Below are 23025 nucleotides of genomic sequence, written 5' to 3' on the forward strand. Positions count from 1 at the left end.
ACCTCCTTCCTGCCCCCCACTCCACTCTTGAGAGGCTGCTTCATTGCCTGATGCGAGCTGAGGAGACGCTTTCCCTTTGGATCTTCTCCTGCAGAAGGAGGACAGGCAGTGCAAGGCAGGTGTGAAGAGTCCTTCTGTGTGCCCTCCCTTCTCCTACACCCCCTTTGGTTATAACTGCTCTCCTCTTCTTTTTTTGAAGGGAGTTTCCAGAAGCAGCCAGAGCCTGGGAAGTCCCTGGCAAAGCAGCTGTTGTCTGAGAGGCAGGTTAGAGATGAGGAGGTGGGAAAGAATCTGATGATTCGTGGAGGTCAGTGACCAAAAACACCTGCTGCTTGCAAGAATGGGAAGGAAGGGGAAAATGGATCCAAGCTGGAAGTGCTCAGCAAGGTTTGCTCTTTGCAGCAGGGCTGGGCCAGGGGGGACCTCCTAGCTGAGCACTAAGGTGAATGAAATGCCTGTGTAATTCTGTTTTTAATAGTAGCTAGCACTGTGCGCTTGCAAATTCAGTGACACTTAATTTCTTATAGCTGCCATCCCTCAGAGGCATTTTCAGATCCGAGACCTCTTTTTCCAGTTCACCAAGTCAGTGTGGGCAGACCAAGTGGTAAAACCCTTCTGGAGGAGGAGAGTATGAAGTAACACAGAATCCAGCCCTGAACACTGAGGAAGAGAACAACTGTGTAGGTCTTATCCTCTGCACAGACCCCTCTCTCTGTTTCTGTAGAGGCATCTTTATATGCTACTGGTGTGCCAATGGAAGAGACTTGTCTCACAGACTTCCACCATTGCAGCGGCTAATTGCAAACTCTAATACAGTAATACATGGGACAGGGAAATTTGGAGAAATGCTGTTTTGAGATTTGAAGGTTTTCTGTCCTGGTCCTGCACTGTGTGTTTGTTCTTTATGGCAGGGATTGACATTTTGTCAATACAGCAAGTCTTTGAGGTCTTGTTGGAAGTGCTGTAACAGGTAAATAGCTGGTCCCAAAGCTCTTGACAACAGATGTGCATTATTTGCTCCCTTCACCCTCCCTCTAAATCATTGTTAAGTGCCCTTTTTGGATGATTACTATCATCAGATTCCAGATGTAGAAGTTTAAGTAATTAGATACCACGCTTCCCAATTTCAGCCAGGCTCTGTGGAGTGCTTTGAAATAAAAGCTATTATTTAAATCCAGTTTATCTTCCTTCTCCTTACGTATTGTTTAATAGTAGTATTTTCTTTCCCCAGAGCTAGAGCTACGGGAGGTTCATGCTACTTCTTCCTAATTCTGAAATCCAAAGCCTTCTCAGGGGGGGTTGGCTTCCTGTAGGTTCCTGGCTCGCCCCGGTGTCCTTCCTCTTCTCTCTCTCTCTGTCATCTCCCCTGCTTTCCCCCTTCTCTTCCCTCAGTTATATTGAAAGGCTCCCAGTAGCTTTCAGCTTGCCTAGTCAGGATTATAGTACATCTTCTGATGCTTTTTCTCCCCTGAAAGGTTTTATTTCAGCGCAGCGCTTGTTAGCAAGTCTGTACAACAACGGCAGTATGTTAGCACGATGTCCTCTTAGCAAGCTACATGCCCCCTGTTTAACTGCATGAAAGAGCCGCGTAAGCAAGACAGAATTGCGTTTGGTCCTGAACAAAGCACTTTCACTGTGGGAAGATAAATTCATAGCAAGCTGTGATAGTTTAAGGGAAGTGATAACAAGAACTGAGAAGGAAAGAATCTATCTCCCAGTCTGCTGCTTGCCTAGCGCTGGTTTGGAGCAGAGGGATCTTCTCAGGGCATCCTCCAGCTGCAGGCTGGACTGCCGCTGGTGTGGTTTTGAACAACCTGGGTCCTATGGGGGAGCTTTTTAGCAGTGCCACAGCCCAGCCTTTTCTATTTGCTTTCACATTATTTCAAACAAAGAGGCAATGGGGAGATAAGCACTTGAAAGCCTCCAAAGCAACCACCCCAAAGTCTTTAGCTTTGCTGTGAATGGCAATAAAACAAAAAAAGTGTTAAGAACAGACTACTTTGTTGTGTGTTTATTTGTGGCTGTAGGGCTGCAGGATGAAGAGGGGGTGTTTGGTTTCACTCTGGCTCTTTGCTCAGTACCACGGTGTTGTTCCTTCTGTGTTGCAAAACTTTGCAGGGGAATTTGTCAATTGAAAACTTATTTGATTCATTTCTCTGATAATAATGAAAATACCATGAATATTCTCCCCCTTTTTCTTTTCAGTAGTACAACCTCAGCTTGCCAGCATCCAGCATAGGGCCTTTTTGAATGCCTTGTTGGGTCAAAGGTGCACGTGATATATGGCTCCAGGCAGATTTTTTTTGTGTGTGCAAAATGTAGTTTGGTTTTCATGCAAAGCTCTGTGCTCTTGGTTCATTTCTTCTTGCGGTTTGGGCTTTAAGTAAAAGTTAAGACTTCTTTTAATGGGGGGAGAGAGAAAGCCATATGACCGGAAAGTTTTGGATTTCACATCTTTAAATCTTTACAGAGCATGAAGAATGGGATTCTCTCATTCTCCTACCATGACAGGCTGAGCCTGGACCAGGGGAAAGGAACTGAGGTGACAGGGCAATATGGATAGACCAAATCATTTCAGATGGGTGACTCTTGTGTTGCATGCTTGGGTTGTGTTTATTAGTAGCATGTGGGTTTGAACAAGGAACCCCTTCAGTTTGGGGGGAGAGAGGAGGCTGGGAGGGGAAGGAGAAGGTGGAGGGGAGGAAGTTAATGGAAAAGTACAGTAAAGCACCTTCTGAGGTGAGAATAAGTAGTGAAGGTCTATTAGCAGTTGATGACAATTTACATGTATTACTTATGTAAAGATCAGCTCGCAGCAGGTAGAGGAGTGTGCTCCCATGTGAGCTGTCAAAGGCTCCGTCTGCCTCCTGAGTGGGAGGGAGCATGGGAGTCACTGAGGCTGTTTTTTCAATCTGCAATAGTCTGAAGAATGGCAAAGTGCTTCAGGTGGAACAGAAGAGACTGGCATGGGCTGAAGATGCCCAAATCCAGAAAGTATTGTTAAAAAGTCCAGGCAGTGAGCAGCCACGGGGGTGATGGACAAGGTGATGGGGTTTCATGCTGGGTCTGGAGACTTGGAGGTGTGCAGAGCTGTGCTGGCAGTCTGCAGGGGATGTCCCTGGATTAGGAGCCCAGCCATGGCCTCACAATATTCCCAGCTGTGACGCTGGAAAGGATAGCTATGGGCAAACATCGGCTTCTGCATGCTGGTTGGCAAAATGTTTTCTGAACTCTGAAAAATCGCCCTTCCCAGCTATGCTCTCATTTTGTAAATTGAAACAAGACAGAGTCACTCTGAGGAGTTTGGCCTGATAAAGGGGCTGGAGGGAGTGGGTGACCCTGGACCAAGCCCTGCCTCAGCTTGCTCCATCGTGGGAGAATCTGCTGTGGACTCCTCAGTGCATCCCTTTGGGTAAGACCCTTCTCTCTTTGCTGCTGAAGATCAGAATGTCCCTGGGCTGGCATGAGCCTTCGAGACAGCCAAGAGCACAGCTTTACAGGGTGTTTGGAGAGGCTGAGGTGGACGCAGTGCCATTGCTCGAGCAGACTCCATCCGTGCCTTGGACCCCATGGCATGGTTAAATCCAGCATGCTGCGTAGGTGGGTCCCCCCAGCATCAGCTGACTTACTAACCGCTGAATTCTGGTTCATGTGATAGAACTGCTCTGCCACCCTCTTGCCAGGAAGAAGCTACAGGACAAACACGAGAAGCGATTAACCTCGCCCCGTGCCCCGGCATTGCAGCGAACATGCCAGCCAGTGCCCCAGGTAGAAGCACACTTGTTTGACCATGTTTACCGGGAGGGAGTGGGAAGATGGAGAGTGGAAAATCCCCAAATACAAGGCCAAAGAGAAAGAGGTTTCGGAATAGGGGTTAAAGAAGAGGAAAAAAAGCACAGGCTTTGGGGGCAAAATGGACTTTCTGCCCCCACCCCCAACCCGACTAAGCCAAGATTGAAGGGAGAGAGAAGGGAGCAGGGTCTGTGCTACAGTCAATTTAAGGATACGGTTTCTCCAGGTGGGTTCCGGGAGAGGAAGGAATGACAAGCTGATAAGTAACTTCCCTTTTTTCCCCCTGGATGTGTGCATCTCCTGTGTTGCTGAAATCCTTTGCAGTATCTGTCTTTAGTTTCAACTATTACATGTGTCCGGTAACGCGGGAACTGCTGCCTACAGGTTGATGCCTCTTGAAGACTTAGCTGGCGCCCTGGGAGAGTAGGTCTAGATGATTTGGCGGTGGGGTTTGAGAAATGGGTGCTGCCTAAGGGATGCACCCTTCAAATTTGCTCCAAAAGATGCTGGAGATAAGTGGAGAGGGAGCACGGAGTGGTGTGAGACAGCGGCTCAGCTTGGGGAGTGTCCAGGAGAGGGAGCTGGATCCAGGACGGAGCAGCACATCTAGGAAACGCTGCACACGTGTGAGCAATAAACGGCACTCGCCGGACGTGGGCCCCGATGGCTTGGGAGAGTGATGGATCGAAGCGTAGGTTGGAACGGTCAGGATTTGTGTTGGGTATTAGGTGAGTTCTTCACCAAATTAGGGCCGTTGCTGATGGGATTTAGTCATGAAATGGTAACGTGCAAAGTATCAGCAGCACAGCGTCTTGTGAGAAATTGGTGCTCTGGGAGAAAACCACTTCGGAGCCCAAACTGGGCAGTCTTTAGATGTGCAGTTCATGCCAACCTATAATGCAGTCTTTGCTGCTTTCAGACTTAAAAAGTCTGTACAGTATTTTGTACATACAATGTGTACTTTTCTGCAATTGCTATAGTTTGTTTTTCCTAATTTACCCTTTCCTTGTTTATCTTGCATACTGTGCAGGGGTCTAATTTAGACTTTTTTAGAAAAAAAGCTGCTTAGCAGTTATGGGTTGGGGCAGCAATTTCTGTAGCATTTAGAGGTGAATTTGATTAGCACTTTAGGAAAACTGTGCAGCAAATTGCAGTGCTAATCAAGGGAAATCAAGCCATGGAGTTCTAAAGCAGAGTTGGTCTTTATTTTTTTTTAAAACCAAAAATTAAGATATTAAGTTGTTTGAGGCTCAGAAGCATTATATTTCTGCTGGTTTCACGTGTCAGGCTTTCTGATTACACAGTTGTGTCGAACCGAGTGTTGGTAGAAAAATATGAATGCTCTAAAATACAAAACACTTAATTTGGGGTCCAAAACTGATTCCTTAATGTTGCGATCAGTTTTTCTCTTGTCCTTCCCTGTCCATAATTAAGTAAAATATTCTGTGTCTTTTATCAGTTTGTAAAGTCCTTCACTGGGTATAAAAGACAGAGGGAAAGAGACGCAACCAATTAAACCCCCAACTTTATTGTGTTAGCGCTGTGATTCAGGATCTGTTGAAATCAATGGGAACCCTCCCAGTGACCTCAGATATGCATTGGATTGTGAGTTTTAGTGCTTTTTCAAATGAGAACAAAATACACGCCATGTGCAAAGAGATGGAGTAAGTGCTAAGTGGATTAACTGAAATCCACTGGAGACCTTTGTGTGTGTCTGGGGGAATGGGACATTTATTTTTATTCCCTGGGGCTGCAGACTTTGGGTTGCTAGTCAAACTTCAAAGAAATGGGAATCCAGGCCTGAACTCAGGGTATAGTTTCACATAGACTTTCCACCAGCATTCCCAGTGAGAGACACCAACCAGATGGACACTAGAATTCTTGTTTGCAGAATGACAGTATTCAGATAAGGAGGGAAACAGATTTGATCATTAACTAAGAACAAATCGGCCTTTTGCAAGACCTCTGGTATTGCTGCGTGTGACGTGGCTGGTGTTTGGATAATGTTTGAAAGATGGGTAAGTTAGCTGCTGGGAGCAAATGTATGGAGCCTAATCAGGAAATGTTGGCCTTCATCATTTTTTTTCTGAGAAATGGAGATTACTGCAGTTACGAACTGCAAATTGGTAACTGGAGGAGATTCCTAAAATATGAGATAATCCCTAGAAGCTGACCAACTTTCTCTGTAGAACATCAAATTCTAGGTCTATGATCTGTAATTAAATTGCTTATGTGCTGTTAAAAAAAGCATCTGGCTGTTCTAAGATTGTCCAGTGCAAGAGCATAGACACTATAAATGAGAGAGCTGTAGTGACATGTAAAAAGTAGCAATTTAGAGGACAGGAAAATATTAAGACTTTGTATTTCCAACCTACCAGGATGTGAGAGGATTCAGAAGGTCAACCCATAGCATAACTACTGTATTCTGCAATTGCAATGTATAACCATTAACTGTTACACTGCCAAAAGAATTAAGGTGTCCTTTGGATACCTCTTGAATGGTGTGTATGAGTTTAAGCTGTCTCATTAACAATATTTCGAAATATTAAGTGTTTTCAATATAAGGAAATAATCCAATACTTGACAGATGCACAGATAGTGTTCCGTAAAAGTGGAGATACGTTGTCCTCTAAAGTCAAAGCATAACCTTGCAGGCACAATCTGCTATCAGTCTGCCCTGGGTTGTTTGTACTGGGAACAGCAGACATTGTAAATCACCATCAACAACAAAAACCGTGCTGGAGCTGTTGTCTATTTACACTGCAAAATATTTTGTGAAACTGAAATAGGAAGGGTCAGAAAGTACAGCTGTGTCTTTGCTGCTGCAGAGCTGAAGGGAGTTGTGTGTGCTCTACTGGCTGCTTCAGCTGTGCTCCCCACTTTATCTGTGCGTGAACTGAGGGTTTCTCGGTGTCTCCTTTACAAATGCTTGTTGTAGAAAGGAAATTCTGTCTGAAAGTCTTGAAATTAGTACATTACTTTCACTCATACGCTGCAGTGCAATTAAACTGTTTTCCTCATCTGCCTTAGGAGATGAATAGGGTATGTGACTAACCTAAGGTCATGCAGAGTCTAATGGAGCTGGGCTGAGCCTACTGTTTCTACACTGGGTCAGGTCGCTCAGTTACAGGGAGCTTTTCCCAGAAGTGCATTGCTGAGTTTGCCTGAAGCAAGTGCCATGTCCCTTACAGCTGTTGAGGAAAAAATTATCTCAAAACAGATTCTGTACCATTTCCTGGTGTGAAGGCAGAGACAGTATTTATAGAATTCCTCTGCCTTCTGCATTGTGGTTAATAGAAATGACTGTGTTGTATTTTAATAGAGATGAGGACATGTGAATGAATTCCTTCCCGAGGCATGAATATACTTCTGTAACTCTGGACTCAAGATATGTACTTCAGCCTGGATGATTTCTAATACTGTTTGGTTTTTTTTCCCCCTCCTTGTTTTCCTCTAGTTGTGGCCTTTCTGGTGGCATATCATCAAAACAAGCAGCTAATAGGAGAGAAGGGGCTGCTCCCTTGTAAACTGTACCTGCAGAATGTCAAAAAGTATTTCAAAGGGAAGATAAACCTGGATGCTCTGAGCTATGCACCAACACTCATCTGGTTTCTGGACTGGTCAGACATGGACAGCACCTTGGACTGCCTCTCCCTGCTTGGCCTCGCAACTTCAGCCTTCGTATTGATAACTGGATGTGCAAACATGGTCCTCATGTCTGTCCTGTGGGTTCTCTACCTCTCGCTGGTCAATGTTGGACAGATCTGGTAGGTTAACAGTCTCTCTGCCCTGTTTTTCTCTGTAATCTCTTGCTGTTCATTGTACACATTGACTTTCTATTACCATTTGAGGTTGGTAATCTGGTAAGGAGCAATGTAGGAATGTGAGATAAGGAAAGCATTTGGCAGAAATGAGTTATGGGCCTGCCCCTGTTCTTTCTCTTACCTGGGATATCTGCCCTAATTCCCCTTGTCCTCTGTGAGAGGCAAATTGGCTGCATAACGTGCACGTTACATGTTGTCCCTGGTGTGGAGTACTTTCTCTTATGGCTGTTTCAAGGGAATTCCCCTAATAATGACCTTTGGGATGGTTTCTCAATTTTCAGTTCTATCCAGAAGAGAGCTGGAACACTTAAGATAAGTACATAAAGTCTGTGGGGAAAAAGGAGAAATAGTGACTGTCTGTATATTGCCTTGCTGCAGGGAAAGGCTTTACATGGTCCTCGCACTTGTTAAGGCCCCAAATACATTGGTTAAAAGAGGATGGGCCCTCAGAAATTCAAATTTCGTTAGTTCACCTCTTCAAGTACCTCTCTGCCTGTAGCAAAGGTGATGTGGTAACTTTAGGGACGTAAAAGGCTATGCCATGAAGAGGTGCCCAAGCTGTGGGCATGATACAGCTGTGTCACTGGGATGTTCTTCCTAAACCTTCTTGCTCTACAACACATGACAGGACACCTTCCCTATAGATGGGCTCAGTGAATTTAATTTTAAGGATTTGCATGTGCTTGGGCAGCCCTGCGTCTTGTCCTGTCCCATTCATTCCTATCCTACTCCAGATGGTATGCAAGTGGGTGAAGGATAACAGCTTCAGTTTTCTGAAAAGCTCTATTCTCTAAGCTCTTAACTCAGCATGAACTTAAGACTGTGAAAGCAAGCCACAAAATTTGAAAAATAACTTGGTGGATAGTTTTCCGTTGCCTATTTCCAAGTTATTCCAAAATCGCTTGTCTATTTTTCTAGATGTTTTATGTTACAGGGCAAGAATTCAAGCATCATCCTGCTCTCATTTCCACAGATACAGGAGACTGTGTCATTGTAGCAGCAAAATCTGGATGTGTTCCTTGACTTCTTTCTCTTTGTGTTTCTGTTTGGGGGGAGGGAGGGGAACCCTAACAACCTCTCCCCTAACCTGCAAAGGTTTTGTGGCTGAAAGCTGCACCTGCAGTGATTCCTGAGGCTGAAGGTTTGATCTGGCTTGCTCCTGAAGTAGTGGTCTTACTAAGACATTAGCATGTCAGGCTTTCTTTAGTGCCCACAAGGCAGTCTGGAGTGCTCAGTGTACTGGTGCTGTGGCTATAGTGGTGCTATAATGTTGTTACAGTTTTGATTTAAAAAAAAAAAAAGCTAGCTGGAATGTGTTCTCCATGGGCAGTCCCGTTCTGTGCTGGTCCTCTGCTCCCAGCTGCTTTTCCTGGTACAGGCAGACTGAAGGCAGAAGTGTGATGTCTTCTCTGCTAGTGCTGGAGGGGTGACAGTTCTGCAGAACTCTTAGAGTTTTTTGCCAAAAGAAATCCAGTTGTGGCTGTTAAATGTGTGGCTGTTTTGTCATCTTTCAAGTCTTTAAGGGAGAGGTGAAAGGTAGGGGATAGAGAGGGGAGACTTTTTTCCACTGCTGCACTGAACCACAACCAGTGTCCAGCAGACCATGTCCAAATGCTTCTTCTTGAGGGGGGTTGAAAGCTCACAGCCAAGCATTAGGTCTCTGCAGCTCTGAAGACAATGAGCTGGCCAGCAGGAATGCAAGCGGAGCCCAGAGTTTGCCTTTTGTGGATGCTGTGGTTGAAAGGAATTGACTCTTGATATTTGAGATAAGGCTGTGTTTTTTCCTCCTTTGCTACTTTGGATTTGGAGCTTAAAAGTTACTCTGGAGCAGGCAGGTGACTCCTGGTATACAGCAATAGCACACCAAGGGAATGGGTCAGGTTCCTCTGGGGAAGGGGTGTGAGAGAGATTGAAAAGAGGGGGGATAGGAGGCATTGCCTCAACTTCATCTCTTCTTAATTATGGCATTGAATATATTAAACAGGAAATTAGGTTCTTCTTGTAAAGGGGTGAGGGAAAAGAATCAAAGGAACCCAGCAGTACAGTTCATTCAGCTGTGGTTACATTTTTCATTAGATCTTCTGAAATGGGTCACTGGGTGGTCAAAACCATATTATTATTGTGCATACAGTGTGACATTCAGTTCCTGGAGAAGGGGACGCTGGGTGGCTAGGTGCTTATAGTGCAAGTAAACATGGGGAAAGAGCAAAGTGGGAATTAACTAGTTTCTCATTGTCCTTTAGGGAATTGTGGTGGCATGAGGGATGAGCTGAGAGTACCTGAAATCTCATGAATTCTGCTGCTGATCTTGGCTGGCAGCACTAGCCTTAAAACGAAGGCTTAAAACTCCCTTTTCACAGTGGTTTGTAGGTGGGGTTAGATGGTCCATTGACTTTGTCTTACTCTCAAATTTGGACAGATTGAGAGAGTTTGATGAGTTCTGATTGTTCTCCAAAGCATCTGTTGAAGACCACAGTGACTTCTTATAAAGGGGGAAAGGACAGTGTTGTCAGGCATTCCTGATTAGAGTTTCGAGATAGCTCAGCAAAGAGGCATCTGAAACAAGGAAGAAATTCCTCCTGTGGCCACATTGCTTTATTGTTATTGTACGGTCTTTCTTAGTGTTCCTCTTCAGCTGGCAGGCGTGGACTCCTGCGAGCTGGCACTGCTGGGCTGGACATGGACCTGTGGGCTGACCCGATCCAGCAAAATCCTTTGCATTAGTCGCCTAGGAAGCCAGTTCAAGGAAGATATGGAGTGATAAGGAGGAATAGAGCTCTCTTCTTTAGGCCAGTGAGGAACAATTTATTCCTTTTATCGCCTTTTCTTTTTCTATTTTAATTTTAAATGTTTCTATTTGTTTTGGGCTGGAGTATCCAGATACCGGGTGCTGCTGAAGGAGTGAGTCTTTCAACTGCTGTCCAGCTGGCTTGGGCTCAGAGTCAGAGGAAGCTTTAGAAGAGCAAACCGTCTCCTTTGAAGGGCAGGACATGTTGCCTGCCTGCCCCGGTACTGCCGACCTCCACCTGTGAGCTGGGGAATACAGTGTGCCTGGGGACAGCTGAGCCTGCTGTGACAGCATGGCAAGGGACCAGCTAAAGGTCTTTGAGGGTGTTATAACCCTCAAGAAAGCTGCTCCTGGAACAGGCTGATGTGAGCTGTTTGTAATGGATTTTGCGGGATAAGGATTACTTTGGCAACCTAAAATCCTGAGAACTGGGGCCAGGATGTTGTCCTGGTCCTGAGTTCTTGACTTTGCCAGTTTACTGTTGGCTCTGCCAAAGCACGCGTGAACTGTCTGAAATAGGATGCACTTCGGTGGTTCTCAAAACTAAGCTAGCTTTCAGAGAACAGCATATTAATTTTGGTACCTGTGAAGTGCAGGGCCAAGATTGCCTTTGCCAAATTTGGAAGTGGAATGCACCAGGAAGCTTTGTAATTCTGGGCACTCTGTTCCCAAAACAGCTGTGGTATTCAGGGTCTGCTCAGACTAAACCTGGACGTGCTCTCTGGATGATGAGGCGTGCGTATACTGGTGTTCCACTTGCATCACGAGCTCAGTGTGTCTGTCTTAAAATACTGTATTTTTTTTTTCCCCTCTGCCATTTTGAACTTTTCTTTTTGAAGTAGGAGGAGACTGTCAAGAATCTGAAAATCTGCCAGTGTGAAAGAATATATAATGTCTGACCCATAGGCTGGGTGAAGTGCTTAATCATTATGTTAATTTTAGCCTTGATTTTTCTTGTAATTTCTGCAGACTATGCCTAATTTCAGTAAAATAATAATAGTAGAAAGTGTCCCAGTTTGAGTATAATAGAGGCTATTTAATGAAGCTGAGGTTGCCTACAAAGATTTTGTGGGAATTCCCCACACTTCAGTGTCCATTTTGCAGACTGCAAGTCCTGCTTGTCTAGGTTCAGTCACTGGAAGACCAGTGCAGCTCCACAGGTCCAACATGAACAGCTTTGCCTTTCTCCCTGCTTCCTCCCTCCTGAATATTGATATAATGGATTGTTGTACATTTAAACAAGAATGGGAAAAGCTGCCCCGTTTTTTTAAAAGTAAAAATGCTTGTTGCAGGTGACCTCATGAAACCTCTATTTGTGGTTTTATTCCCTATGGTTTCTGCTGGGGCATATGTCTGCAGAGATGGACCATGGGCAGTAGAGGTCCTTTGTCAGGACAAGCTCTCCAGGAGAGGCGTTCCGGCAGAAGTTAAATCATTTTTGTACCAGAATAACTAATGCACTTCTAAAGTGAATTTTTAATTCTGGAATAAAATCACTTTTATCCCACAGTAAGGTGTCTCCAGGGAGCTATTATATTTTCTTATATAAACAAACTTTTAAACTACTTTGCCACTGATCTCCTGTTTCTTCTTCTGTTGTTTCCTTGCTGAATCCCCCACCCCACCCCCCACCCCCGGCATTTTCAAATATCATCTGAAAACCCTTCCTTTCCCTTGGTTTTTGTGTTGTTTCATTTTACAAAGCATGTTGCCCACTGTTAGAGAGTACAGTTTGTAAGACACTTGATACAAAAGCTAGGATTGTGGTTTTTAAAATCCTATTGCCTTTTTTTTTCATGACTAAGATTCTGGTAGAGTTACAAGAGCTCAAGGGAATAGGTTAAACAAGCCAATAAATAAAACGTTATAGCATGAGGTGGCTACAGCGTTCTTTTCAGTGTGTTCTTCCCTTGTGGAAAATGTTGGTGGAGCTACTGCTAACAGGTATTTAGGGTAAAATAAGACTAAGCAGCATACCTTTTTTTTTTTCTGCAAGGAATATGAAACTGAACAGTGCTTCACCGCTGTACAACCCCAGAGATTGCGGGTGAGTGCTGTTCGAGCTCTGCTCACGCGCCCTTCGAAGCCCGCACGCCCAGGTGGTTTCCAAGAAGTTGCAGATGCTGCCACGCTTTTCTAGAGCACGGTGGGGAGGACATGCCTCTGTCTTTCTGGCCCAAAATGCATGGTGTTTTTTCGTATTTAGCTGATTGAACATCATATTAATAGATTTTAACTTTATTATTAAGGACTTACTGGAGGGACAGGTATACTGCAGGTCATGAAAGCATGTCTCTGAGGCATGTAATTTAATTGCAATTAAATTACCGTCCTCAGAAGTTCATTTGCAACAGAGAAAGAAGAAAGACTTGTGTGTCACGAAGGTTTTGTGGTTTATATGTCTCATTAAAAACCACTTGACCTATGCAGGACTTTAATCACAGTTTTCTGTGTGCTAGCAGATGAACTGGCGACTGGTTCAGGCTTGAACTCCATTAAATGCTAGGGGGCTGATGAGATGTTCAGGGCTGTGTTTTCACTCTCCAGGAGGGCATTAGTAGCCGTTAAATGGACCTCTTCCCCACTTTCTTTCCTCTTATATTCTACAGCTTTGGTTTTTCACTCTAAAGCACTTGGATTTTTGTCTAGTGTCATCCTATCCAGTAAAGGTTAGAAGCAGATCTCTTCTGAGTTTCTTATTCCAGCTTGTAAAACAGCCAGTGTGTGAATTGTGGGCTGGATTTGGCAAAACATCATTCACGTTTTTAAGTGTACTCGTTTGTGACCCTTTTATAACGAGGGCACAGCACTTACGGAGGTACTCATTTTATGACTAGAAGAGTCCTAGTCTGACATGCAAAATACAGACGGAAGAATTACCCTTTGAGCTTCCAGTAGACCAGAGCCAGATAAAGGGTGAATGAACGTATCCACACGGGTGTGTTTGAGCTAATGCACATTTTATTAAGTAGCATGGGTAATTCGGTAAGACTTTTTTGACTGCCCCTGAGCAAGCAAACACTGAAAGATCAGGAGCTGTGCAAGTAGGGAATAGGAACTTGTGTGTCCTGGGTTTCATCAGTACACTTGGTTCATTTGGGAAGTTCTCCGAGACCTCATTGTACAGGCAGGAATGAATGTGTCGGGCTGTACTTAACTGTGAGACCGGGGCAAGGTCTTTCCATCAGTCTATATCCTGCTTTATCTGCCTGTCTGGAAGTAATTCCCTGCTTGTACTGAGGGACTGTGAGACTTAATTGATATCAGCTTTACAGATATTAAAGTTTGAAGTGCAAGCAAAAATTAATGTTGTGCCTGAATCCAGTGTACAATTTTGTGTATTAAAAAGTGGCTAGGATTTTAGATGAATCACATTAACAAATATCACCTTGATGCATATGCTAAATTGGAGTTATTTGAAGTTTGCTAGGGGCTTTGCAAATAACCCACTTGCAAAGAACCCTTTTTGCAACCTGGTTTTATTTTTCCAGCTCTCCAAAATATCCCAATGACAACAACAACAAGAAAACTTAGAATATCTTATTCCTTTATCTGGCCCTGGCCTTGGCAATAAACCTCAGGAATTTCTTTGTTATTGTGGATCGCAGCCTCGCATCCCTTTTACTCTGAGCTCCCCTCCCTCTTTCCCCAGAAAGAAAAGATTATCTCTAGAAACGTAAACCAAAAGTTGAAGGATCTCAGGGGGTCATCCTTCCTGTCGAGGAAGCTGCTTTTTGGCACTTCCTACTCGCACAGAAGAGAGGGAGCGTATCGGTTTCAAAGAATGCTGTGAGCAGTTGATATGACATATTAATGAAAACAAAGATTAATACCATGTGACACTGTTGCCTTGCAGTACAACTGGGAACTAATGAGGCTAATGAGAACCATATTTTTGTTTGAGAGATTAAAATTTAATCATGGCTGATGTCAGAAATGAATCATTTAGCGTTTCCCCTCCCAGCATGTGTAAGGTTTCCCCTCCCTGCTCTAGGCTGGCTTTTGGTTTAGCAGCGGTTCTTGAGAGGGGCCAGTCCCTTGCCATCTCCTCGCCTGGCATTCAGCATGGCTGGGAAGGAGAAGGTTGATGCGGTGGCTGGCTGGCCTTCCCTAGTCCCCGAGATCCATAAATGTGTGCTCTGCAGTGTGAGGTTACTTGTCTTGGTTGAGGCAGTTGAGTTAAATGCAGGTGGCAGTGGGTTGTGTGCCATTAATTTAGCTTGGCCTTTTTTGAGGGGTAAGTTGGAGCAAAGAACGCAGTTGCCATAGGACGTCCAAGGAGGTTTGAGTGTGCTCCTGCGCACATCTACTCCAAAACCCATGCATTAGTCTGTGAGAGTCGAGTGGACTGGAAAGGCAGGCGGTGATGAACCTGATGAAGAAGCCAGGTCCAGCTATGTTATAAATTTGAGAAGATCTGCATGAGCTGTCAGTGGAAGAAGAGCTGCCAAAAGCTTTAAGGGCTGTCAAGGGATGCTTCGGTGGGGTCTCGGGCTGCACCGGGTCTGGTCGTTGCCTGCTTCCGTGAATATATTCCTGGAGAAGAACTGACCCGCAGCAAGTCTAACGTGCCATTGAAACATGATATGAAAAACAAGAGAAGAGGCTTTGGTAAAATGGTGTGCCGGGGTTTCTTGAGCAGCTGCAGCATGGAAATTGCAGCATTACTGCTGAAGCTATTGATTTTGTAGCAAGTAGTGCCTCTAAGATTAATGTCATCTGAATAACGTGAATGCTTGTAGGTTTTAGTTGGTTTAAAAAGACGGCAAACTAAAGAGGAATTTAAATATTCTACACTGATTGGTTGCACGCACTGTTTTGACTTATTGTAATTACTGGCTTTGCTTCACTTAATAATAGCACCTTTGGAGAATTTTTTTTTTTTTAATTTAAATCTACTGTAAGATAGCCAGAGGTCTATAAAAATTAATTCACCATATGCAGACGAGATCGTGTCTTTGTCTACAGTAGAAGACAGTACTGTGCTGAGGGTCCCCTTAAGGTGTGTGCAGGGGCTGTAGTGTTATGTCTGTATCACAGTGGGTGTTCGGGTGCTGACTGGTGCTGCTCCCATGAGCATCCCGCTGCCAGCCAGATCCTTCTGCCCTAATGTGTGCTCCGTCTGTTGAATGTGCATTGTGGAATTGCCCTCTGAGTCCTGGTTCGTAACTTTTCATCATGTTAATCCCAGTAATCACTTCTGTCTAAATGTTACCTGTATGTAGTATTAGGAAAGCATAGAAAAGCAATGCTGCGAGTCTGCTACTTTGCTTTGCAGAAAGCCTGACAAAATGACTTAACGTTGTAGAGCATAATGCTTTGATAGCACAGCAAATGTCGGCAAAAGGCACGTAGCAATATTCTTTCACCTCCTTCCTGCTTTCCCTGCCCCTAACTTGATTTCATGAGAAGACCATGTTAAAACATCAGTGGCAATTGGAATGGGATATGGGGTGAAGCCAATGGCACAGGGAGCTGTGTATACTCTATGAACAGTTAGTAACACCCCACTGTTTCCTTTGCACAAACTGTTTCTAGATTCCAATCACTTCTGCAAATCACAGCCGATGAGAAAATGAGAGCAAAGAAATTATCAGAAGATTATGTGGTTAGTGGCATGGTTATGCAGTGTCTGATGTACCACAGGGCTTTGCCAGAGACTGAGACAAATATTTTTTAATTGCTTATTATCTGGCACATCTAATTGCCAGCTGTATCCAGTATGTAGACTTGGGTATTGATTCCACAGCTGAAAGACTTAGGAAAAGAATGAATAATGTTTTTTCTTTTTTTCTTTTTTTTTTTTAAACTGTAACTTGCCAAATAGCTTCATGCACCCAGTCTGGTCCAGCACACGTTCATGTTGTTTAACTCATCTAACTTCTCCAACAGCTGTGGTTGGAAAGAATGTTAATACAGTGATTGGTACAGCTGAAAAGCAATCACGGGTTAGGGAAGGGTCCAAGCCATGGTGGGATCTGTGTTTACTAACTTCCCTAAGGGTCTTAATCCAGAAATTTATTCTTGAGAACAGTGTTTGCTACCAGTGGTGCTGGCTCATCACTGGGCTGGGGCTACTGCACAACCAGAGTTATTTGCAGGGCTGAGCTGTGTTACAGGAGAAATGTTCCAGGTCTGTCTGGGTAAACAGGAGCTCTGTCCTGGAGAAGGGGAGTCAAGCAACTGCAAAAACAAGCAAGTTCTCTTGGGGGGTCTGGGCTAGAAAGTTGGTGGAAACTTGCACTAGAATAACTCATGTCTTTATGAACTTAGTGTAGAAGAAATCACCGTGCTTTCACTGAAACCCATAGCCTTGCTGCAGGCTTCTTCATTTAATGGGGGATTGCACTCAGTCTGCAGAATGGTTGGCTGTGGGGGGCCAACCTTTGGAGAGAGATTAATTAGTGCCCTTTTTTTTTTTTTCCCCATCAAGGAATGGAATTACTGAAATGCAGTTTTCCTGGGATTTTACCTGCCAGCATGCTGGCAGCAGAAATACAAAACCTTTCTGCTGCTGGTCCTGAAAAAGCAGGATTGGAGCACTCATTTTGTTCTGCCTTCCCCATCCACGCACGCACACCAAAACACCGCAGTGGGACTGACCTCTTGTTCTAGGCCTTGAACGTGTTCAGGCTGATACCGACCCGTTTATTTTCCATCAGTGTCTGTTTCCACTTGCTGTGCACATGCTTTTCGAGTTTGTTCTTGCCTAGGGAGGAAACGCAGCGATTTCGCAGGTCGGGCAGCCTGGTGTGGCTCTGGCGGGGTGAAGATGGGCAGAGGAGCTGCAGCGCTGCTGTGGTCGCCTTTCTGCTGCCAGCTCCCATTCTCACCTTTCCTGGCTTGGACTCATCGTCTGGCTTAAGGAGCAGCTCAGAGTAGGTTTCCTGAGGCTGCCGTTTCGGTATCTGGTTTTGGCACTGGAAGGATTTAACCAAAGCAAACTTCACTTGAGTTTGGCAAATTCTGCAGTCGCGTAAGCCAGGGCTTGGAATAAGTTTTAGCTTTGGAAATAAGCATGGACAGAACAGTTGGCGAGTGCCGGAGCTTAGTTGGGTAATTCATGTTTGGTCTCTTAACCAAGCCTGGTTCCCTGCCTTGCAAGGGGAAAATAAAGCGGTGCTTCGATGGCTTGCCGCCTGGGAGCTGCCGCTTGCTCGGCCGCGGGGAGAGCCGTGCGGCAGTGCCCGACCGCATCGCGGCTGCACGGGATGGGGCATGGGTGCGAGCACCCGGCGTTGCTCCAGGAGGGCGGCCGTCCCGTCCCTCGTCCGCTGGTTGGCTCCATCTCTGCTCAGGCACCTTTCCCAGCACCATGTGCAAACCAAGGATCAAGCCTCATCTTTGAGCGCTCTTTTTTTTTTTTAATGTTATCCCTGTTCCTTCCATTTAAATGTGGATCTTGTAATTACAGAGCGCAGAATCCCAATTTTCAGAGATCTGTGACCACAATAAAGTGAATCCAGAAACCAGACGAGTGGTTTCATTTACTACCATTCTAGCTTATTTCCTCCCCCCACAACCGCTGTGCAATACTAAAGGCTTGGCAGCAACTGAAACCAGCTGTCAAAAATGTTTCTTACCCCCACACTTTTAAGTTAATGATGTTCTGAAATTAATGGTGCACTAGACTAATTCTGTCATCTCATTTTGATGGACTCCTGGTCTCTTGCAAGTGATGTTTGCCAACCGTCTTCTTTGTTTTGAGGCAGTGTGCTGAGGAAGTGGATCCCCAGGTGCCAGGTACTGTACGTATATATACGTTGAAAAGTTGGGGTTTTTCATCCTGAAGTGTTTACAGCTTTAATTTGGTTGGTATATTGTGGTTCACCAAACAAGCTTTCAGGCACGTAAACCAGTAACTTTTAGGAGCGTCATGTGCAAGACAGCAGTGGATGAGGTTTTCCACTTCTTGGAGCCGCGGAGGTGTCAGCCAGCATCTCGTGTCTGGTTGTCACATTGCGCTGGAAGTGGCTACGGCCCCACGCTGGGCAGAGAAGAGGCACAAGCCTCGGCGGCGGGGAAGAAAGTGGCCTGTTGTGGTGAAAAGCTGAAGGAGCTGAGTTTGATTAGTTGAGAGAAAGGAAAACTGGGAAAGGAGACAAAGATCTTCAACTGCATGAAAGCAGCAGAGAGGATGGAAATTAGCTGTTCTCTGTCTCCACGTGGATAGGACAAGAAGCTGTTGGTTTACATGGTGGAAAGAAAGATACAGCTGAAACATAAGAAAAAGCCTTCTAAATGTACATATGGAGGAACACTGGGTTGAATATCTGGAGGGGGATGTGGAGTCTCCATCGCTGCTTAGACAGGCATCCGTCAGAGGTGATTCTCGCACAGTCAGTCTTGCCTTGGGGCAGGTGGATTTTCCACATTTTCTATACTTCCATGGCTTAGCCCTTCTTTTCTCCTGTAATGCAATGCCTGGATCTATGGCAGGCAGCTCATCCAGCTTTCCCTGTTACTGAATTTTTGGAAGGAAGCTCTTCCCTCTGCCAGCCGTGTGCCCATTTGATTGCCCGCTGTGGTCTGAGGCTGCTGGTATCTCCTGGGAGGATGGTTCCCTGCTTCCACCTCTCCCTGGCGGGGTACCGGAGGGAAGACCAGGGCAGTTAATGTGTCACATTTCTATCCTTCACAAGAAAAGGATACCTTATGGTGTAGCTTCTGCCTGGTTTCCATTGTGGAGACGTGCTGTGGAAACCTCATTAGAGCAAATTTTGGAGCTGTATCCTGATGAAGAATAGAAAACATGTCTTATTGTCCAAATACCTTTTCCCCCATCCCAAGTTATACAGCCCAGAGAATAAGGGAAATTCATAATGGAGATGAAAGTTGACATCTGGGTTCACTTTCTGTAGAGGATGTTCTCCATGGAGAACAGTGAGAAGAAGCTGTTAACACCAGCTGCAGATTAGGGATGCAGCAGGGAATTATCCTGTCTGTGGAAATCAGTTTAGTTGGAAGGATCTTGTGATGTTGGGCACTGCTGGGATGTGAATAGTGGGGAGGACTGGTTTTTTTTTTCTTTTTTTTGGATTATAAATACAGATGTATTTTCCTAGTAAGCATCAATAGATGTAAAGGTAAGAGTTCCTGTCTATGTTCTAGTAGTATTTCTTAATAGACTCTCTTTAGAGTTTTGTCATGCTTTACAGACTTCTAAGAGGAGTCCCTGTCCCAGAGAACTCATGCATTAAATAATCTGTGTGGCTATGGGGTAGGTGAGCAGAGAAGGTATGTAAATTTGTTGGGCAAGCCTGGCTGATCTGCTTTTCCTCCTCCTTGAGCAAACAGAAACCATCATCCCGCATACTTTGCATGCAGGAAAAAAAAGATGTTATACAGACAAGGCGGTGTTTTCTGCTGGGTTTATTTGGGAGCTCCCTGTTCATTTGGACAGTGGTGCCCGCGCGTGGTTTGGAGCCATGGGAAGCTCTTGCAGAGACGTTGTCTTCAAACCCAGATGAGCTCCATGCGGCCTCTGCCACGGGCACTGACAGCAGGAAGTATTTTCATCAGGAGTGATGTAGTTTAATGTAGTTTAAACTATGTTTTGCTATCAATTTTTGCTTTCCAGGAATATACTTGAGCTAGAATTAATCAGCATGACAATGTGGTGAAAACAATTTAACCCAAATATTTGATGATGTTTATGATTCCCAGCTGATACTTACAGTCTTTGTAAGTGTGACATGAAGTTTGCCTCTAATGACAAGTCATGGCTAATTACATTGTTTTTCCAACCAGAAAACAGAAATGACATCACATTTTAATTTGGTTTAGAAAATCTGAATGGAATATACTTTGAATTTGCAAAATTTCTGGTTTTGACAATATGCAGATCAAAAGTTACTCTGTTGAAATTTGCCAAAAAACCCCAAACCCGCAAAATCAAATCCATGTTTTTTACTTGTCATTATCTGTCGGTGATGTTTCAAATGCCAAGGCAGGCAGCAGGAAAAAAAACCCCATTTTTTTAATAAACATTTCTGTTTACTCTGTATAAGCAAGGAAGAGGACCTTGAAAAGGAAAAATGGTAATTAGGTTCCAAACTACAACCTGAAGTCTGCAGGAATTGGGTACCTGTCTGTTTGTACCTATAAAAAAAATAAAAATTAAAAATCCCTGCAAGAAGCCCTGCTGCTTTTATGTATTTGGAGTGGGCCATTTGGTTTGGTTTCCTTGGCATTTGTATCGCAGGCTTCTTCAGAGAAATAAATTCACAAGTGTTTGCCTGTCATCACATGACAAGTTATGGAGCCTAGATTGATGTAATCAGCAACAGACACACGTCAGAAAACTTAATGTGGTTCAGAAGAATACAATATTTTATTAATTCCTCATTTTGTGTGTGTCTGTGTGTGTGTGTGTGTTTTAAATGAGCCTCAGGGGGTTCTTAACTTCTGCCAAAAAATAAGAATAATTCGTACAAGTTTATGTTTAACTGCACCACAACTGTGGTGGAGAATAGCAAAGTTAGGTTGCCCTTAATGACAGATATCTTTATAAAGAACCACTTTTATTAAGAAAATTAAAACTTGTTGTGCATTTTAAAGTTACTGCTCTCTATACGTCAGTAGCCCTGTATGAAATCGTTGTTAAATATGTAGTAAAATATTTAGATTGAAGGATCGTAGAACTATTCGAACTATGTGTGTATGAGTATAAAATTTGCACATCTATTCAGGACATTTTCACTAAGAGCAAATCTTTCTGAAAATCTTTAAAAGCCTGGGGTATTTTTTTTGTTTTGGGGTTCTGGTGGGATTTTTTTGGTTAGTGTAATGCAATATGCTGCAGATACAAATAATAAAGCCCTGATGTGGAATTAAAGCCATAATGGGAGTAAACACAAGCTGTCTGTTGAAGAACAGCATCTTAAAACTTGTTAACCTTTGCATTTTATTTTTAATCGAAACTCGTAATCTTACAGAAAATCACTATGTTATAGCTAAGGCTAAAGGTAACTTCAGTGAGAAGACCAGTTAAAAAAGCAAGTTAAATGAGGTGCCAGATTGGGGCAAAAATTCACATGAAAATGATACAGTAAGTGTGTATCACTTTTCCTGAGACGCTGAGGATTGGTGAGCATCTAGTACACAGCAGTCAGCTAGCAGATGGCATGGTGCTAGACTTCTCTGTGTTCAAAACAGAAAAAACCCTAATGAGTAGTTTACTAGGAAGAAGTAACTTCTTGCTTTTCAGCAGTGTGGACTTCCTCAGTGCAGAAGTATGCATTAAGCTTTGTGTTTTTAACAACTTCAGTTGTTGCCTTCTGCCTGGGAAGTGCTTAGCATGCTTTGGAAACCTAAATGAATAATCTTGCAGTGGAGCCTGGTTAAGCTGCACTATCAAGTAGGTTGTTCGCTCAGAGGAGTTTCTCAAGTCAGAGGGAAGGTGAGGAGCAGCCCTTTGTAAAGCCCAGTATCTGTTGTGATTTGGGACTGTGCTGTCTCTTCTGGGTATGCTGCTTTAGCATATTTATCGGAAGAATGGTGGCCAGTTGCTTGGAGTGCTAAATAACAGCTTAATTTGTCCAGAAACAAGGGAATTTTCTCTTCCTGCATTTCCAGGTAGCAACAATTTACCATCTAGTGCCTTTAAGTTGCATGCTACATGGTTCAGGCAAGTTTCTGTACTGTGTGTTTTGAAACTCAAAATGTGTAAAGTTTGAAATAAAGCTAATATCAGACATAGGTTTCTACAATCGATCAACCAAGATTTTAATTTTTTTGCTTTTTCTTCATTTTGTTTTGCAGGTATTCCTTTGGTAAGTGAATAAAAATGAGAAAAAATCTGCAGTTATAATTTATTGGTGCATTTGTGGGTATGTAGCTTTTACATTACTCTAGCTTGCTTTCTATATCTCTCTCTGTCAAACTTTTAAGTTACGATTGTCTCTCTTCTCTGCCTTTCACTGAATTTCTTTCTGCCTGTATGCCCTTAAGGAAAGGAAAACTGGTGTAAATTCTGTAAATTGAGATTGAAGGAGACTCGGTGGAAGGGTTGTGTAAGTACCAACAGCAACATTTGGAGGGTGATGTTAAAGGTGAGTAGTTAAATAAGCCTGAGGCAACCAAGCAAAGTGAGGTCTGAAGGGCATCCCCTGGGAGGGAACGTGTTCCTCCTAAATTCCAGTTCCTTTTCCACTGGGTGAATTGTATGAACATCAAAAACTTCTCACTCGTATCATCTGCTTTTGCACTGGTGTGTGATGCAGATATTACTCCTTTGGAGATCTGGAAGGTTGATTCGTGCTTTGTACAGGTTGGGGTTTTTTCAGCATTAAGTACTCCAACCCACAGCCGGAGTCTAAATGGAAAGTTAGAAATCCCGGTAGAAAACATTCCTCTCTGTGACGTGTTAGGAAAACTGCTACTGTACTTCTGATGTTCTGGGAAGGACTGCCATGGCATAATGTCTTACAACAGCCTATTTGGTCGTGTCTTCTCATCCCTTCAGCCAGATGCTCATGCTGGTGGATGGGTGCGTGGAGAAGGGTGCTGCATCATTGTGTGGATGAAAAGGGGATTCATGTTGCCAAGCTGTCACTAGCCAGTCACAAATAGAAATTTGGTTATTCTAATATAACGCACAAGAATAGATAAAGTTCATTT

At 44.0% G+C, this 23025-nt stretch overlaps 1 protein-coding gene across 2 annotated transcripts in view; it reads left to right on the forward strand.

Annotated features, from left to right (window-relative positions):
* Window positions 1–23025, forward strand: part of LMF1 (lipase maturation factor 1) — a 204697-nt gene that overhangs the window by 2999 nt on the left and 178673 nt on the right. The window contains exons 2-3 of one of the 2 annotated variants that reach the window (XM_049791579.1): window positions 7250–7559; window positions 22168–22178. In XM_049791579.1, coding sequence (XP_049647536.1) covers window positions 7250–7559; window positions 22168–22178 — 321 coding nt within the window. Of the gene's footprint in view, window positions 1–7249; window positions 7560–22167; window positions 22179–23025 lie in introns of those variants that run through there. The other variant, XM_049791578.1, reaches the window with a different exon arrangement.

Source organism: Accipiter gentilis, chromosome 33 (assembly GCF_929443795.1).
Source record: "Accipiter gentilis chromosome 33, bAccGen1.1, whole genome shotgun sequence".
NCBI classification, from domain to species: Eukaryota; Metazoa; Chordata; class Aves; order Accipitriformes; family Accipitridae; genus Astur; species Astur gentilis.